Here is an 18,929-nt window from a genome sequence, read left to right on the forward strand (position 1 = left end):
TAAGAATCTCTTATATTATCCTGTCTATCAGGTTCCCCCCTCAGCCGCTCCTCATCAGGAGATGCTTCACTCCCTCCATCATCTTTGTGCCCCTGCTGGACTCTTCCAAGCAGTTCCTGTCATCCCCAAGCCTGTAGCGTCCATGGGGTTAAATGAAATATTGCATTAAACATCCCAGTGTCTCCCTATCTCCATCCCCACTGGAAGCAAAGCGGGAAGCAGACCCTCGGCAGCAACCCAGGGACCCCCGAGGCATCTCCCTGACCTGCTGCAGTGTGGACTGCAGCTGCTGCTCCCTCTCCTCCGTCTTCTGCAGCACCGATTCCCAGCACGAGTTCAGCTTCTCCAGGCGGTTTCGCAGGCTGCTGGCGTCGTCCCCGGCGCTGGACTCCAGCAACTCATTGCCCGCCTTGTTCACCGTCTCCACAGTCGCTTGGTGGGCCAGGACATCGTTCTTCAGCACCTACACAGGATGGGGGTGGGCAAACGTTGGATACTTCTCCAAATTACCACCTTATTCATTCCTGCACGCTCTCATGAACTCAAATCAACTCAAAACCTTCATGAGAAAGGAAATCCCACAATGGGATTAGACCAAAAATGGCCCTGGAGCGCGAGTACTCACGTGGTGCTTGGCGAGTTCGACCTCGATGACTTTTGGGTCCCCGTTGATGGGTTTTTGGGCGTCGAGCAGCTCCTCGGTGTGGGTCAGCCAGGCCATCAGCTCGGCCAACGCGTGCTGGAACTGCCCGAGGGCCAGGAGAGCGGCTTCCAGCTTGTGCTGGGCACGGACGGGGACGGAAAAGGAGAGTTTAAGTTGGGAAGGAGGGGAAACATCCCAGTGACCTTCAACCTCGCACCCGCGAGAGCCCAGCTCTTCTCTCTACCTGTCTGTACGCGATTTTCTCGCCCAAATTCTCCCAGAGATGTTTCAGCTCTGTCAGTGGTTCCTTTATGATGTCTCGGTCTGTCTCATCCGTGGCTTTTTTTAGCATCAGTTCACCTTGGTGATTAAGCTTTTCCATCTCAATCTGCTGCTGGTAAACCTCCATTTTAAACTCCTGCCAAAACAAGCAGGACAAAAACCAGAACAAAATGAATCACCGGAGCAAGGCAAAGCGAGCACCGCAGAACCGGCCCCGTCCCAGCCGTGTACCTTCATCTCGTTCATCTGCTCCTTAACCGTGTTGAGGTCGGTGCCCACAGGAGACATGTTGCAGAGCTTGATGACGGCGTTGTCCAACCAGTCAAACATGGCCTGGAAGGAGCACGGACACCGTTAGTGAAGGGAAAGGCAAAGCGTGGTCCCCTGCAGCTGCCTGGGGACATGAGGCTGGTGCCTCCATCACCCCAAAACTGCTGCTACGGGCAGAAATTAAGAGATTTGGGAAGACAAACGCAGTCTGCTCGTCCTTGGAGCTGGTTGTTGAGCTCAGGCTCTTACAGCGCCCACAAACACCCACTCAGGAGACACCTCCCTGCTTCGCACCACCGCAAATCCCAGTACGGCTCCAGTGGGAGGACTCGCAGTGGCGTTCCCAAGGTCTGCCCACCCCACAGCAACAGCCCTGCCTCTTACTTGCAGCGTGTCCTGGTATTGCACAGCTGACTGCATGGCTTCCTCCAGCTTCTCGAGCCTCTCCTTCCACGTTTTGTTGAGGTTTTCCCACGCGTTGTTCATCTGCGTGACACAAGATCATCCACAAAATCCGTCAAGGCTCTCCCATCCCTTGCTGCTACCTGATCTGATCTGATCTGATGTGCAGGAGCCGGCGCTGGTTCCCCTACCTCATCGATGCTCTTCTTCACTTCTGGTTTCTCCGTTTCGCCACAGGCAAAAATCAAATCGGTTCCGAGGAGTCGGATGAACTCCAGCTCTTCGTGCAAGCCATCCGTCTCCTCCTTAATCGTCTGATAGAGCAGTGACGACAGGAAAGTGTTTATTATTAAATGCTGCTGGGTGCAGGGCTTGGGGGAGCTAAAATAGGGGTGTCTGTATTTAGCTGAACTGCCTGGCTGAGGATGCTGTTTACAAGAGGCGTGCTGTTTGCAGGAGCCTTTTGTCAATACAGGAGTCAAAAGTTGCAAACCAAAGTCAAACCGGTTATAAAAGGGACAAAGTTAGCCAAGAGTAAAGAAACCTCCCTGCTCCCCAAGGCCCAAGTGAAGTCAAATCCACCCGAAGTGGATTTCACCACTTATCTGAACCAACCAAACGCCACCACACAAATCCCAGCCCATCCCAGCGTCACAGCTACCCCCGGTCTAATCCAAACCTCAATGTTCCCTTCCCACGCCAGGCAGCGCTCGGATGCCTTCGCCTCAGACTGGGAGCAGAACCGTGCAAACAACCACATCAAAACAAGCAGGCACAAACCTGACCACACGCCCGATGAGCCTCCCAAAACAGCAGCAGATAAAGTGATTTAAGCATCATTTCCTTGCCTGGAACAGGGGGCAGCGGCGGTGGGGAGGGATATATGAAATACACGTCTGCTTTTTGCCTTGCAGCTCCAGATTGCAATGGAAATCACATTTCATAATCCATAGTGCCTGCCTACAACGCTGTTTTACAGCCACTGCTGGTCTCTAAGATCTACCCCAATTTGGTCCCATAGAGGGGTACAACCCCCTGGGCCTCACCTCTGCCGCTTCCACCTGCTGCTTGATGATGGAGGGGTCGATGCCTGGGCTCTCCAGGTCGTGCACGATGTCCTGCGTGTCTCTGATGGTGGTCAGGAGGGCGGCCATATCGTACCAGAACTTCTCCGCAAGCTCCAGGACGTCGAGGAACTTCATTTCCCTCTCCTCCGCCCGAGCTTTGATGTCTTCCCAGAAGAAGACCATCTGATCCAACTTATCCTGGATTACTGGGGCAGGGAATGGAAACGCTTGGTGAAGAAGGAAACCTTTCTACAACTCTAAAGCATTTCGCAAACGCTTTCCACTTCAAAAGAGCCAACAGAATGTTCAAACGGGAATGAAAGATGACCAGGACCATCAGAGCATTCACTCTGACATGCTGAGGGACATGAGAAACTCCAGCTTGCATAAAAAAAGCCTTTATTTATGTGCAGGCAAGCTCGGGGCAAATTTGCCCACACACTCTCTTCCAGCAAAGCTCTGTTCTGGCCACCTCTAGCGTGAAGTCTCCGCTCGCTCAGGCCATGAGCTGGCTGTGGAGCTGCCAAGGAAGGTGCCAATTAGTGCCCATCGCACTGATGGGTCTTTTTGTGCTGGGGATGCTCCTTCCCTCCATTAGATGCTGAATTGACACCAACAAATCATTTCACAGGGGCCACCGATGGCTGCCACAAGAGAGCAGCTCAGGGTGACGCCTCAGCTCGGCTGAGCTCAAATCTCTGCCTGAGCAACCACAAATGCTTCTTTCTCTGGCTCCTACCACCGTGCAAGCACCAGATATCTGCGGGCAGAGGGCGAATCCTTCCTCCTAGGGCCAGAAGAGCCTTGGAAATACACCCTTGGGCCATCAAAGTTGACCCCCATGGCCATCAAAGTCTACCCCGTGGCCATCAAAGTTGACCCCCAGAGCCATCAAAATCTTATGGCAATCAAACTCTACTCCATGGCCATCCAAGTCTATCCCTATGGCCATCAAAGCCTTGTGGCCATCAAAGTCCACCCCGTGGCCATCAAAGTCCACCCCATGGCCATCAAAGTCTCCCCATGCCCACCAGAGTTGACCCCTATGGTCATCAAAATTGACCCCTATGGCCAATAAAGTCTTCCCCGATGGCCATCAAAGTCCATCCCATGGCTATCAAAGTCCACCCCATGGCCATCTAAGCCTTGTGGCCATCAAAGTCCACCCCGTGGCCACCAAAGTCCACCCCATGCCCATCAAAGTCCACCCCATGCCCACCAAAGCTGACCCCTATGGTCATCAAAATTGATCCCTATGGCCAATAAAGTCTTCCCCTATGGCCATCAAAGTCTTCCCGGAAATATCCAGAAAAAAAACCCCGTGGCCATCAAAGTCTTATGGCCATCAATGTCCACCCCATAGCCACCAAAGTCTACTCCATGGCCATCCAAGTCTCCCCCATGGTGGTGGAGCCATGGCTTGGGAGGGAGAAGCTGTGCAACGCTACCAACCCAAGCAGCACCTCCTGCTAAATCCACCCCGAGATACCTTTCGCTGCCAGGTCCTTGTCCGCTCCCTGCGATCGCCCGATCAGCTCCTCCCCGCGGCGTTTCAGAGCCTCGAAGGAGGGCTGCAGCTTCTCCAGCTCCACCGTGGAGTTCTTGTTCTCGCTGATGCACTCCCGGATCTTCTCCACCTCGGCGGGGATGAGGGGCGGCAGGCGCAGGCGGGATGAGAGGCTCTCCAGTGTCTCCAGCATGGGCTCGATCTTGTCGTGGAACTGGAGAGAAGCAAGTCCGTTAGGGAAAGTGGGATGAGATGAAGCAACGCTGCACCCAGAGGCCCCTCGGAGAGGACAAACATTGCCTGCAATGGCAATGGAACCTGCAGCCGCCCGCTCACGCCTGCCTCCGCTTTCCTCCGCTGCCAACAGCCCCAGGCTGCACCGCCTCAAAGCAGACGTCAGCCACGCAGCGCCGGCACCGGCAACCGCGAACCAAACACGGCAGCGATTTGTCACCAGATTCGACCCTATAAAACGCACATTTTTGCCTGCTGGTCCCCTTCTTGGGCAAGAAAACCCAGTTCTGGTGGTTTGAGCATCCGTGCAAAGACGCTGCTGGAAAAGCGCCCGTGTTTGGTGGTGGTGGACATCTCCGCTCGGTGCAACGGCAGCAAAACCACCCCGGCACGGGCAGCGGGAGATGGTGCGAGGCTGCATGCGCACGGGGAGGAGTGTGGTGCCACGGAGCCGGGGCTTCCACAAAAGCCAAAGAAAGCCAAGAGTGAGAGGAAGGGGGTTCTAGCAGGGTTTATGACTATATTTTTGTCAAGAGAAAAGTCAACTTTGGCCCCTCATGAACCCAAACCATCTCTGCTGGTGAGGAGGACAGCTCTGTGCTCTGGTGCCAGCTCGGGGGCTGCTCTGCAGGACACCAGCGCTGGTGCCCAGGCTCCAGCAGCAGAGAGGAGAGGGGCTCTCGGGGCAAAGTTGCTCAGGAGAGCGCTGGCTCGGCCAAAAAGCAGGAGCAAACGGGCAAACCCAGCCAGAGCAGATGGCTCCGCGCATCCCAAGCACAACCTTGGCTTTGCAGGAAGAGTTCTCAGCAGAAGCTGCCCACGGCTGAGCCCAGGCGGCAACGCAACGAAAGCCATCTCCAAAACAGGAGCTTCTGAGTTAATTTGTAAGCGTTTTCTGCTGAGCTGCGCACGGATCAGAAATAAAAGTCCGGGGGTAAAGTAGAATCAGCCAAAAAAATGAAGATCGGTGGTGGTGGGGCTTACCTCCGTAATCTGCAATGGTGGGGCGCAGTCAACACAAGAATGAAATGGGACCATGTGGGGAGGACGGGCACAGGCAGCAACACACACAGATAACACATTCCACAAGGGGAGTGAGAGATGAGACGGGACGGGGGCGTGGGGGGAAAAACTCGGAGTTAATACAAGTGCAAACCAAGAGAAGTGACTACACAATACAGGAATAAACGCCCAGACGTGACGACAACCGACTGCGCTACGGTAACACGGGTGAAATGAAACGAACCCGGGGGTCAGAAACCCTCCACGGCAAAACCTCTTCACCCCTTTTAGGACATTAGCACCTGCAGTCCCTGCTCTCCCTGCCCTATCTCTGCTCCTGGAGATGCCCAGACCCCGGTGACCACCGTTAACTCTTCCATACAATGATCCCATGTGGCTTATCAGAAATGAACCTTATCTCTCCAGGCTCTTTCAAGAGGCTCTATGGGCCCTCCCAACCCTGGGTGGATGCCAAAACAGCCCCTTCCAACGAGCATCCTTATTGAGGCTGTAAAAATTTATGGCCCTATTTACTCTGTCAGGACTCAAACGCCTTCACCACTCCTTTCACAGCCGGCAGGAAACTACCCCGGAGGTGTCTGACCACGCTGTGGCTTATAAAGGCTTTTACAACCGTTAAACTCGGGATAAAACCGCATTTCAAAGCACGTGGCTTCCCCAGGGGACCACGGTAAGAAAACTGCTCCCCAGCGTACCTGGGTGGACTGCGAGACGGCCTCGTCGAGCGCCAGAGCCCGCTGGCACACCTCCTCCTTGATTTTGGCGTACATGGCCTCCGCCGTCGCGTATTTGTTCTGCACCATCTCCCCTTCCTCGGGGTTGAGGTCCTTGAGCTGCGGCCCGATTTTCAGCAGCTTGTCGATGTGAGGCTTGTGCTCAGCGATGGACTCTCGCAGTTGCTAGGGAATGGGGAGGGGGGGTGGGGAAGAGACATTTGTTTAGAAATCTATTGAAAGCTGCCTATTTATTTCATGCTGCCCATTTATTTCATGCTGCCTATTCACTTCATGCACCACTCCAAGAGCAGCGATCGTATCTGGTGGGGAATTCCCACCGTGGATTTCTTGACCCAGCATCTGCCAAGCACATGGCACCCGGCTCTTCCTAACATGGCCAGAGCCAGCTCCTGACTCTCCCCACAGCCTCACCACTTTGCAGCTCTCTACCCTAAAAGCACAAAGCGCTTTGCCCTGCCACAAGCAGGAGATCCCCAGGCAGCCAGGCTCCCTTGGGTGCAATCTGTATTTCAGTCAGAAGCGCTCCATCGTAACTAGTGATTTCCACATGGGGCACAAGTACTGCATAGGCAGGAGTGCCAGAAAGAAGAGAATGGGGGAAAAATCAGGAAAAAATCAGGAAAAAAACCAGGAAAAGTAAGAAAAAAACAGGGAAAAACAGAAAAAATCAGGAAAAGAAAAGTCATTAAAAAATTAGGGAAAAAATCAGGAAAAAATCAGAAAAAAAAACAGGAAAAAACAGGAGAAAACAGGAAAAAAATCAGAAAAAATGAGAAAAAAAAATCAGGAAAGAACCAGAAAAATTCAGAAAAAAAATCAGAAAAAGTAAGAAAAATCAGAAAAATCAGAAAAAATCAGAAAAATTTTGGGGAAAAAAGATCACAAAAATAATTTAAAAAATCACAAAAATTTGGGGGAAAAATTGGAAATATCCAGAAAAAAAAAAAAAGAAAAAAAAAAGAAAATTTCAGGGGGAAAAAATCAGAAAAAATACAGAGAAATTTGGAAAAATTCAGAAGAAAATCAGAGAAAATCTGAAAAAAATCATTAAAAATCAGAAAAAATTTCAGAAAAATCAGAAAATTCAGAAAATTTCAGGAAAAAAAAATCAGAAGAAAGGCACTTTTGCCCCCACGAGCGCTGTGACTCCATTTAAGGTAGAAAAACCGATGGCGCGGGAGGTGCAGACGCCACCTCCTCCTACCCTCATGTCCTCCTGCTGCTGCTTGAGCTGCTCGTGGTCGATGGCCGGCGGCGGCAGCTGGGCCAGGAGGGTTTGCGTCTCCTCGATCCACGGGTTCAGCTCCTCGTAGGTCTCCCAGAATTGGTTGACCAGGACCTGGGCGCGCTCCAAGCGAGCGTAGCGCTCCGAGTTGAGCTGGCTGACGGCTTCGTACTGCTGCACCAGGGACTCGGTTTTCTCCTACAATAAAGCGGGAGCAAAGTTATAGCGAGGGATGCAAAAGGGCCCAGGAAGAGCAGGAGGTGCCTTTGGTGGCCTTCCACGCACGCAAGCTGTAATTCCAATTAAAGCAGCCTCGGAAATCTTTGCTATCCCCACCCCGTCCCCAAACACCGCAATAAAAATAAGCAATAACGGAGAGTAATAAATGTGAAGAGATTTCTGCTCGCGCTGGTGGGAATTACTAAAGATGGGGTAATTTGAAACTACTTCAGGCTGTGCCAGAGCTGAGAATTCATCTCCTGTGTCTCGGTCTCCCCCACTGCAGTAAATAGCAGCGGGAGGCTCACCTGGAGAACGGCTTTTTGCTCCTCCCCGCAGGTCCCGAAGATCTCGTTGCGCTGGCTGAACAGCTCATCCATCGAGTCCTTGTGCCGAATTATGTCGATGGAGAAAGCCTGGTGAAAGGATGTGTCCAAAAAAATAAAGGGGAGAGAAATCAGAGCCGAGCCCAACCTCTGCATCCACAAGATCCCCTCCTGTCTGCGCCAGCAGAGACCGCGCAAAACTCAGCACGGGTGTCCTGCGGCAGCTGAAAACCTGGCTGAAAAGGCAGATTTCGGCATGTTTTTCTCATGACTCATCTCCATCGACCTCTCTGTTTCAAATGAGCTCTCAAAATGAGGCATCAGTCAACTTCCACAGCCGGGGTCCTCACCGGGGGCACAGCTCCAGCACCCATGCGTTAGCGTTAAGACCCCAAAACGATGCTCTCCAGAACTGCATCTACCAATAACTTTGCCATTCCCAAGGTCCACGCGATTACCAGCGGGAAGCCAAGCTGAGCTCAATTTAACTTAATGCTCGACGGTTCAGTCCCCCTCCTTTATAACAACATCTTATTTTCCTTTTGATTTTAAAAAAAAACCCAATAAGCCTGTGCGCTGCTCTGATTGCCAAGGCTGGTAAGAGAAGAAAAGGGCCGTTTATTTAAAGTGCACGTTCTTTCAGGCATGAGCTCATCTCAAAGATATAAAAAAAACCCAAAGCCCAGCGTCCCTTTGTTCACGTCTGGCTGCTGGGAGGGAAACCAAGAGTCCCCCACCGCAAGGAACAATGAGCAAAAGGCAAATGGAAAAGCACCCTCATTAATCAATATATACATTGCTCGAAACCCTCTAAACGCTGCCACCGCCTGCGAGACCCAGCAGCAAAGCCTTGGGATGGAGCAGCTCAAGGAGGGGCCAGGCAAGAGGTAAATGGCCATGCAAAGCCCTGTATGGCCGTGCAAATGGACAGGAAGCTTTTTCCTTTAGAAACCCAACACTTCATTCCTCTAAATCCTTTTTCTCCCTCATTTCTGACTTTCCCTTACCAAGGACAAGCGTTGTATCTCTCTGGACTCAGCCCTACAAAGCCCAGAAGCCTCTCCAGGGTGATGCTGTGCCCCCCAAACCCCGTACCAGCGCCCAAACCCCATTCCAGAGCCCAAACCCTATCCCAGCACCCAAGCCCTGTCCCAGCGCCCAAACTCCATATCTCAGCACCCAAACCCCATCCCAGAGCCCAAACCCCATCCCAGCACCCAAACCCCATCCCTCCTTGCCGCCCATCCCATCAGTGAGCACGCACGGACCTTCTGCACCTGCAGCTGAGCCGTCGTCTGGTCCTGTTCCAGGCGGATGGGACCCAGCGCCATCAGCTTCCGCTTGGTCTCGGCCACCCAGGCCAGCTCTGCATCGGCCGCCTGCTCGTACTGGGACAGGGGAGGGGACAGCAGCACAGGTCAGTGATGGGCAGCATAGACCAGGAGATGTGTGGGGACCCAGTGGGACACAGGGGCACAGTCAGGAAAGAGAAGGGGACATTGGGGTGGACACAGGTTTTGGACCTCATTCATGTTTATAAATATTTAAAGGGTGAGTGTCACGAGGATGGAGCCAGGCTCTTCTCAGTGACAAACAATGATAGGACAAGGGGTAACGGACACAAACTGGAACACAGGAGGTTCCACTTCAATTTGAGAAGAAACTTCTTCTCAGTGAGGGTGACAGAGCCCTGGCCCAGGCTGCCCAGAGAGGTTGTGGAGTCTCCTTCTCTGCAGACATTCAAAACCCGCCTGGACGCCTTCCTGTGTAACCTCATCTGGTGTTCATGATCCGGCAGGGGGATTGGACTGGGTGAGCTTTGGAGGTCCCTTCCAGTCCCTGACATTCTGGGATTCTGTGATTCTGTGACTTTGAGCCACTGACCCACACCAGTGGCTCCTGAGGGTGGTTTTGGGACATGAAGCATCACTGCAGCAGGGCACGGTGGAGCAGCCACCTCTCTTTACACCCTCCTTGCCCACAGGGAAAGGGACACCTCTATTTTACACGATGGTTTTGCTCACACGTTCAGCTTTGTGGAGTCAGCACCCAAGGCCAGCAAGGGCAGTTACTCCCAGCACTCCACAGCCTCCAGAACAAGCCCTATTTGAGAAGACTGAACAAACTCCCGTGCTATCACAACAGGGAGTGACAATTTTCCAGCCCTGAAAGTCACCTCTTATCAGTTTGACACCATTTGCATCACCCACGCAAGCAAAAGCCTCCAGGCGGGATAACACGGCGCTGCCCTGGAGTCATCCCACCCAAACCACACGCAATGGGACGGGGCCAAAACCAGTCCCGCTGCCACACGCCACTGGTGGGGCCTGTTCCTTTCCGGGGGTTCCTGATGGGATTTGGCTCTTTTGCCATTGTGCTGGGTGGGCTGGAGCTGCTCACTCCCACTCTCCCAAGAAAACCCAGCAGTTACTGAATTACCTGCTGAGACCTCTGAATAGCAGCATCGATTTCTTCCACCCTCTGCTTGACGGTGTCGCTGACCAGCTTGTACCGCTCGTTGGTGTCCGACACCAGCTTGTCCAGCCCCTCGCGGGCTCGCCAGGGCACCAGCTCCAGGAGCGCTCGGCTCACCTCGTTCACCGTATCCAGCACCAGCCTGTGCTCCATCACCTCCTTCTTCAGCTCCTGTGGAAGGCAGCCATGCACACGTGTCCTCCTCAGCGCTCTGCAGGTGATGTCCTGCTCCAGCTCCTCCCCAGACAGCGAGCAAACCCCCCGCTGGATCCCACCCTGGTGTCCCCGTGTCCCCGAGCGCTGCTCTGCCAGCCTCACCTTTTGCCTCTGCTGGAACTGGGGGATGTGTTCGCCGCTGGGGGACTGGCCCCCGCTGGACGCCAGCTCCTCCTCCACTTTGCTCATCCAGCCGGCGAGCTCCTCGTGCGTGGACTGGAATTTGGTGGCCAACTGCCGAGCCTGCTCCAGCGTGCGCAGCGCCTTGGAGCTGGCGGCGGTGATGTCCGAGTAGCGGGTCTTGATCCCGTCCAGCTTCTCCTGGATCAGCAGCACCTCCTCCCCTGCAGGAGAGCACCGAGGGGCAAGTGATGCTGGGCTGGGGGGGAGCTGCAGGAGCCACCTGCCCTGTTTTCCCCTATTTTAAATAGCTATTTCAGTCTATTTTCTCCCTGGAGCAGGATGGGAGCGTGCCGCAACGCTTGGCTTTTCCACAAGCCCCAAAGCCACCACAAGGCAGTTCCCCAACGTGTCACAGCTCCATGAGAAAAGGTCCGGCTCCCTCTCTACTGCCATTTCCAAGAGACAAGAAACTGCAAGCCAAACTCTTTGTAATCACTTTTCCTGCTGCACGGCTCCCGCAAGGACACGGGGCCGTACATCTGCTCCGAGCAGACCACATCTGAAGGAAATGCATCGCCCTGACCTTTCTTCCCACTCACAAACATAAACTCACACCCACGTGGCAACAGCACCAACTGCTCGGTATGGGAAAGCGATATTAGGCAAGGGCTGGGTGTATTTTTAACCTCTTTCCATGTGATTTAGCAGCTGGATGCAATGAGAAAACCCTCCCTCGCGTCGCAGGGCTGCTCGGCGCCGAGCGTCACCGCCACGGTGCTGGGAATCACCCGCTCACGAGGCTGCGAGGTTGGTTTTTGGGATTTACTGAGCTGGAGTGGTTGCGGCTCAGCATCCAGATCTGGATGCGTAACAGCTACTTTGGGATTACCCAAAATGAAATTAGACCTGAAGGAGAGCAGCCTCCCCCAAACAACGCAGCGCTGAGCAGCATGGACTTCCCAGGGAAGATGATGCGGAGGATGGGGCCTTCCCACACCCCCAGCATTGACCACAGCACGCCCAGATCTTCGCGTTACCTGTGGTTTGCTTCAGAAGAGCCTGCCCGTTTCTGATGGCTTGGTCCACGTTCTTCTTCCTGTTCACAATTTCCTCATTCAAAGCCTGCACAGAAAAGCAAACTGGAGTTATCCTTCTGTGGGCAGATCCCCAGCTCCTGCCCACCCGGGATGCTCCACAGAGCACCAACTGCTCCTATCAAGCATGAGAAGGGTGGACAACAGATCTGATCCTTGTCCAGTCAACCTTCTCCTGCTATGGGGCTTAATGGGACTTCTGGGACCCAAAATCTTTGACAAACCCATCCCAACCCATTGGATGTGTGTTACTGAAGAACTCGCTCTGTGGCAGACATAACCTCACTCTTGAAAAGAGCCTGCACGGCCCCGGGGAGGGGAAGCAGACGGCTTCCTCGGTGGCCTGGCTTGGAAATCCCACCGAGCTTTTCAACCTCTCCTTCTTGGAAACAGCATCCAGCTTTCTAAAGGCACGGGGTGGCCAAGCTCGCTCAGACATTGTTCACACAGCAAATGAACCACTTGAAGTTCCCACCCACTGTCCGGGAAAACCCATTTTTGGGGCCCACAATTATTGTTTTGAAACACACGAAGTCTCTTTGTGCTTCTCCCAAGCCCAGAAGAGCACCAGCAGCGGAGCGAGCTTTGCACAATTCAAAGTGGGGCCAGAAACGAAACAACTCAAAGCAGAAACAAAACAACTCAAAGCAGAAACAAAACTCAAACCAGATAAACGCAACAAAATAAACAACATAAACATGGAAGGAAAACGGAAAATACCAGCTGGTCGGCGTGCTGCTTCTGCAGGACGTCCCGTTTGTAATCCTTTACGGATACCGAGCTGAGCTTGTCCTCGACCTCAGCCAGCCAGTTGAGCACTTCCACCTCCTCCTCCCCAAAAAGCCTGGCGTTAGACAGCGCCTGGTCCAGCAGCGCTGCCTTTCGGCAGCACCGCTCGTGGACCTCGCCGTAGCGGCCCTGCAGAGCGTCCAGCTTCTCTGCCAGCAGCCTGCGCTCGGCGGCACAGCTCAGGGAGGAGAGGGACTGCCCCACGCCGAGCGCTCGAGACACGTCGGCAGCGTGGCTCTCTATCTCTTCCTCTAGAGCCTGAATGGCGGGGGGATAAAATGGGACAACAGAAAGGAGAATGAGTGGGGGGGGGGGGGAAATGGATTAAAAGAAAAGAAAACACATGGCGAAACGCAACGTAAAAGGGGAAACAGTGAATGCAACTGAAGGAATGGAGAGACACGAAACCCACCCGTGAACGGGCAAACTGAGTCAAAATAAATTAAGGTAAATTAAATTAACAAAGTAAATTAACAGAAACACAAGAACGGGACTGGTGTTTGCTGCCCAGAGCCAGATACGCTCGCTGCGAGGTGCAAAGACATCAGTTGAATATATACCCCCACTGGTGGGTGAGGGTTTGCTGCCTCCTCTGTACATAAACCAGCTTGGATAACTCCTCCAGTGCCTAAAAACCCCTCGCCATGGCAGGAACAACCACTTGAGTGGGACCTGATACCAACCACCTCCACCAGCGGGGCCCTACCTTGTGCCGACTGATCTGCTGCTGGATTTTGGCAGTCTGGGTGCCGATGGGCTCCGAGTTGGCCAACTTCTTCTCGGTCACCGACAGCCAGTCGGCCACGGGCTCCGTGGTTTCATGGAACTGCTTTGCCAGGACCAGGATGTCCTCCAGCTGCTTCTGCCTAAAGGAAGGAATAAAACACTGAGGAGCAGCTCCCTGGTGGATAAAGGCATGGGAAGCAGCCGGGAGCATCAGGGAGAGGGAACCAAAGCAAGTTGAGACATTGCAGCAAGCAGCAAACACAAAAATCAACGTGGAGAAACTGCAAAATGAGATTTTCCCTGCAGTGGTGGCATTGGGGTCTGGTTTATTCCCCTGGGAAGGCGGCTCCACCGTTGTGCTGCCTTTCTTCCATTCCTATCGCTATCTCTGAGGCTTTCCAATGTGCTCAGCTTGTGGCTGGACTCTCAGTGCCTCAAAGCTGCTGAATTCCTGTTCACAGAATCACAGAATGGCTCGGTTGGAAAAGCCCTCTGAGATCATCACGTCCAACCGCTCCTGTCTACCCCCTAAACCATATCCTTAAGTACCTCATCTACCCGCTCCTGAAACACATCCAGGGATGGTGACTCCACCACCTCCCTGGGCAGCCTGTTCCAGCTTCTGACGACCCTCTCAGTACAGAACTTCCTCCTTATCTCTGACCTGAACCTCCCTTGGCACAGCTTGGTGCCGTTTCCCCTTGTTCTACCCCCCATCACCTGGAAGTGATGGAAGATTCAAAGCCAGCCCGGCCCCAGTACCAGTCCTGGATGGACGGTCTGTCCAGTTGACAGTGGTTTAAAAACACTTAGAGGCCAAACGTGGCCCTCAGAAGTGACTTTACAACCTCAAATATCAGCTCATGTAGCAACAAGCGACTCATAAACGGGATTCAGGCAGCAGAAAGGTGTCAACAGGATGTTGCCGCTAAAGCTAAACGCTAACGCTTAAAGGAATAAAAATAACACCCGTCCCCTGCAGGGAATTTATTTAATCCGAGCTCTTCCCTGCCATTGTAAACCACCGCTATCAACTTCAGCTCCCCAAACAAGCTTTGATTTCTCATCTTTTCCAGCTGTTTCCAGGATGTAGCTGCACAGACACCTCCGCCAGCTCCCCACGTGCGTAACCCCGAGCTCCGGGGCACCATGAATTGCTGGGTGAGCTCGCCCTGTGTTTTCGGGTGGTGGGACAGACCTCCCCCCCTCACCTGGCGGCCGCCCGGCCCAGCAGCCCTGCCCAGCGCCGCTCCAGGCTCTCCAGTTGCCCCACGATCTTCTCGCGGTCAGCGGGCTCGGCCGCCTGCGCGATGCGGCCGCCCTCCGCTTGGATCATCTCAACCGTGGCTTTGCGGTCGTCCAGGAGGCGCTGGAGCAGCTTTAGCATCAGGAAGGAGGAGAAAAAGTTACCAGATCGGATCAGCTCGCAGAGATAGCAAATCTTTAATTGTGGCTGAAAACCACCGTAGGAATGGGGCTGAGACCAAAGGCGGCCCAGTGGGACAGCCTCTGCCATCAAAACCAGTTCAAATGAAATAATAATAATATAGAATATGCTTTAACTTTTGGTCAGCCCCGAAGTGGTCAGGCAGTTGGACTAAGATGGTCATTGTAGGCCACTTCCAACCGAAATATTCTCTTCTAAAAGAGATTCAAAGCACTTCTGTGCCACACAACTTTTCTCATCACCCCCCAAAACTGATTAAGCTTTTAACTCTCACTTTAAATACATTTCCTCCTCAAAGTCTCAATATATCAGACCAAGCCTTGGTAAGAATTCATCTCTGAACTGTTTTACCACAACCACACTTGAGCATTCACACGAGGGCAGGCGCCGACCAACCCAGGCTGTTATCTCTGCAAACACCGGCGCGCCTCGGGTCGCTCCTCACACTCTGTACGCTCATTTCTTTATCTCCAAATACCCAAACCAGCACCTACAACGGCAGCTGCCCCTGATGCTGCAGAGTTACCAGTGCAAACAAAACCCAAGGCTGGAAAAACACGGCTGACCAGCAAAACCAGCAGCAGACTTCAAGAGGCACTGGGAATCAAAGTAACGCTGGTGATTCGGGCGATGGAGATCGCGACCGCGGGCAACGAGCTGCCTGTTTATTGCCTTAGGATGTGGGGAATCAGAAGATCCACCATGAAAGCTCATGGATATCCCTGCTGTGCATCATCTCTTGCAGCTGGACTCCCAAAATAACATCTGGGAGTGCAGAGCTCCCATCCCATCGAGCCAACCCTCGCTCACCTTCTGCTCCTGGATCTGGGCCTTCACCACCTTGTACTCGGCAGAGGGAGGTTTCTGGTTGGAGATGAGCTCCTCGGTGTCCGTCAGCCAGCTCAGCAGCGGCTCCAGGGCGTCCTGGAACTTCCCGCAGTGCAACAGGGCCTCCTGCAGCTGAGCAACCCGTTGGGCCACCTGCACCCCAAACACAGCCCCACTGCATGGTCAGGATGGTGACGCATCAACATTGCAGCCTCAGCTCCCCATCCATGACCCCCCTCTTCTCCCAGACCCCAATGAGGCCAAGAGAAACCAGTTACAGTCCCTCCCCATGCCCTGACCTTCTTGTTGAGGGTGTTCCAGCGGGTGTTGATCTCTTCCATGTCATGCTCCAGCCCTTGGACATCACAGTTTTTCCCGGCGCTTTGGATGAGTCCTTGCCCAACTCCATTGACTTGCTGTAGTTTTACCTGGAGAGGATCCACTTGCTCCTTCTGGAAGAGCTGGGGATGGGAATGGTGGGAGAAAAAAGGTGTTTATAACCCATGAGCTGCTCTCCCAGCCCCTCCATCACCCACCAGACACAGCAGGGCTTCTCCTCTAGAGAAGATGCAGGAGCTACGGCTTCTTGCCTTGCACTTAAGAGATTTCATGAGAGTTGTGCAACGCCTCCATCGCCTTGACCTTCAGCACAGCTCAGCATCCTCTGCTTTTAAATGGGTAAATTCCTCTTTTTCCCAGCACCCAAGTGAGATGGAGGGGAGCAAATCAGGGAAGAAACGAGCACATCAGCTCTGGTCAGCCATCGGATCGGGAAATAACGCTCCTGGGGAGAAACCCCAGGCAATTCGCACAGCGATGCCATTGAGAACAGGGACCTGACATCGCAGGAGTTTTGTTAACCACGAAATTGCAGCCACGAGAAGCTGCATTTCGAAAGACAAAGGCAATAGGCAATTAATGTGCCAGTCGTTTGCCGCTCCGCATGCTTGGCATGGTCCTGCCTGGGAATCCTGTGGGGAAAAGCTTTTTAAACCCAAAAAGATGCGATAGGGAAGGGAGAGCAGAGCGAATGAAGCTCCTCATTGTGAAGAGAGGCGGCAGGGAGAATCCTGTTTCCGCAAAGGAGATAAGCGCTCTTTATCGGAGCCGTGGATCTGCTGTAACGTGGCCTCCTCCGGTCCCGAGGGACGATGCTGCTGCTTCCCAAACACATAAAAAACCCCAAATCCACATAAAAAACCCCAAATCCACATAAAAAAACCCAAATCCACATAAAAAACCCCAAATCCACATAAAAAACCCCAAATCCACATAAAAAACCCCAAATCCACATAAAAAACCCCAAATCCACATAAAAAACCCACACAAAAAAAGCTCCCAGCCCCAGCAAGTGGAGCTGCCTTGACTTTCTTCTCCCCATTCCCAAATCAAAAGCCATCCCTTCCCATCGGGGCTCAGCCACTCCAGGGCAGGGAGGCGCCGCTCCAGGACACGGAGCGAAGGCAGACGTTGTCCAGAGCTGTTTGCTCGGGGAAAAGAATGCCATGGTTAGAAGAAATAAACGGTGACACGAAATCACTGATTCCCCATTGCTGTTTATACCCGGAGCAGCTGTGGGAGCTGCCAACCCCACAAAAGGACCGGGCTGATAAGTCCGGCACGCAGGGCTGGGTCTGAGCTGCAAAAACAAACTGCGGGGCTTGGGAGCAGCCAGGCAGGGAGGGAACACGGCCAAAAACCCGGCTGTGAGGCCACGGACACCTGCAACACCCGGATCCACACAGAGGTGATCACAGCCCAGGGAGTGAGCGCCTCGAACACGTTTTCCTTTGCTCCTGAAAGACTCTGGAGTTCATTAACCAGAGCGTGACTCAGCTCCCAAGCAAATATTTAATGTACGCCCTCGGCTGGGTGGGGGAAGGTGCGGAGTGAGGTGTCCTGCCCGGCAAAGCGGCTGGACAGACATTTTGGGGAGCAGAAGGACATGTGCTCCACCACACCTCCTCCTCTTCGCTCCCAAAACTGCTTCCCAAAGCATCTCCTCGCTTTCTGCTTCCCTCATTTTCCAGGCAGTCGCTCCTTAACCCCACGGGTGCTGACCACAGAGCCCCGCTGCAGCCCCAGAGCCGCCAACACTTTGATTTACAGGGTTAACAACCAGAGATGCTACACTTAAACGTAAAATAAAGGTCCCACCGGCGAGGCAACACCACAGCAGAGCAGGGAATTCCAGCCAACAGGAACCCCACAGCTCCTCCTCCTCATTAAGGCCCACACCGGGTGCCCCAACCTGTCCCCCCCATAGGAAATCACCTCCCCGAGCCCCTCCACGTGCGCTCTCAAAGGGGCGGCGCAGCCCGAAAGGATGAGTAATTGCTACCGAATGGGGATTTTCGGCGCTGATTGACTAACTTCTGCTGTTTCCTGACGATTTTCTCCTGACCCAGATGGCTGCAAAGCAGCGCTGGGCTGTGGGAAACTCCAGCAGCAGCACAGCAAAGCAAATCCCCAAACACCAGGGAGAATTTGAGCCCTTTCCTGTGCACGTTCAGGGCCTCAGCACCTCACCGCTCGCTTGAAAAGCTACAGAAGGCAGTGACTGCACTGGACAGGAATTATTTGCCCTTAATTTCTTTGACAGAACTCTCTTTTCCGATACATTTTCTGCTTTAAAGACGGGAACCACCCCGCCAGGCTTCAGCGAGGAGGTTTTTCTGAGGGCTGTGATTTACATCTGAGCAACCATAACGCGCTTTCGCGAGCCAAAAAAGTTCGAGACAATAGCTGAGGTCATCGAGCAGCGATAGGCTTTTGCCTCTCCTACTTAAAAAACCACACAACTCTTCCCCCCCTGCCAAATTCAAGCAGAATTCAGGAGGGAGAAGCCTGTTTCGAAGCCTGAACCCCCCAGTACGTGACTGTGGGGCTGGGAGCAGGCCTCCATCTCCCACCCAGCCCTCGAGTGTAAAATAAAGCGATTTCCGCGCCCGAAACCTCGTCTCTGCATGCGCCTGAGCGACAAATACCTCGTTATCTGGAACGAATCCATCTGGCGGAGCAAGAGGCCCTTCTGCCCTGGCAGCAGCGGCGGAGGGACCCTCCGTGCCCATGGGCGCTGGGGAAGGGGCACCCCCATGGCTGTGGGGGTGCAGGGTGGCCCCAGGGAAGGTCGGTGTGGTGGGTGCTGCGGCGCAGGGTGCACCCAGCAGTGGGTACAGCTCTGGGGTGGTGATGGGACCCTCCAAGGGGGGCGGGAAGTTGAAGGAGGGACCCTCCGTGCCCGGCAGCATGGTGGCACCGTCCCAAACTGCCACCGCCGCTGCGGGCGCTGTCGC

General features: G+C 53.7%; 1 protein-coding gene across 1 annotated transcript in view; it reads right to left on the reverse strand.

Moving 5' to 3' along the window:
- LOC104543328 (microtubule-actin cross-linking factor 1-like) overlaps nucleotides 1-18,929 on the reverse strand; it is a gene marked incomplete at its 3' end in the record, with an annotated part of 36,575 nt that overhangs the window by 14,779 nt on the left and 2,867 nt on the right. The window contains 21 exon segments of the mRNA XM_010187912.1: nucleotides 266-463; nucleotides 626-781; nucleotides 888-1,061; nucleotides 1,157-1,258; nucleotides 1,580-1,681; nucleotides 1,789-1,911; nucleotides 2,644-2,870; nucleotides 4,154-4,385; nucleotides 5,390-5,398; nucleotides 6,124-6,327; nucleotides 7,370-7,588; nucleotides 7,918-8,025; nucleotides 9,204-9,323; nucleotides 10,375-10,581; nucleotides 10,729-10,970; nucleotides 11,787-11,871; nucleotides 12,564-12,890; nucleotides 13,339-13,498; nucleotides 14,570-14,736; nucleotides 15,616-15,786; nucleotides 15,933-16,094. Coding sequence (XP_010186214.1) covers nucleotides 266-463; nucleotides 626-781; nucleotides 888-1,061; nucleotides 1,157-1,258; nucleotides 1,580-1,681; nucleotides 1,789-1,911; nucleotides 2,644-2,870; nucleotides 4,154-4,385; nucleotides 5,390-5,398; nucleotides 6,124-6,327; nucleotides 7,370-7,588; nucleotides 7,918-8,025; nucleotides 9,204-9,323; nucleotides 10,375-10,581; nucleotides 10,729-10,970; nucleotides 11,787-11,871; nucleotides 12,564-12,890; nucleotides 13,339-13,498; nucleotides 14,570-14,736; nucleotides 15,616-15,786; nucleotides 15,933-16,094 — 3,495 coding nt within the window.

This window comes from Mesitornis unicolor, unplaced genomic scaffold (assembly GCF_000695765.1).
Source record: "Mesitornis unicolor isolate BGI_N332 unplaced genomic scaffold, ASM69576v1 scaffold25787, whole genome shotgun sequence".
Taxonomy (NCBI): Eukaryota; Metazoa; Chordata; class Aves; order Mesitornithiformes; family Mesitornithidae; genus Mesitornis; species Mesitornis unicolor.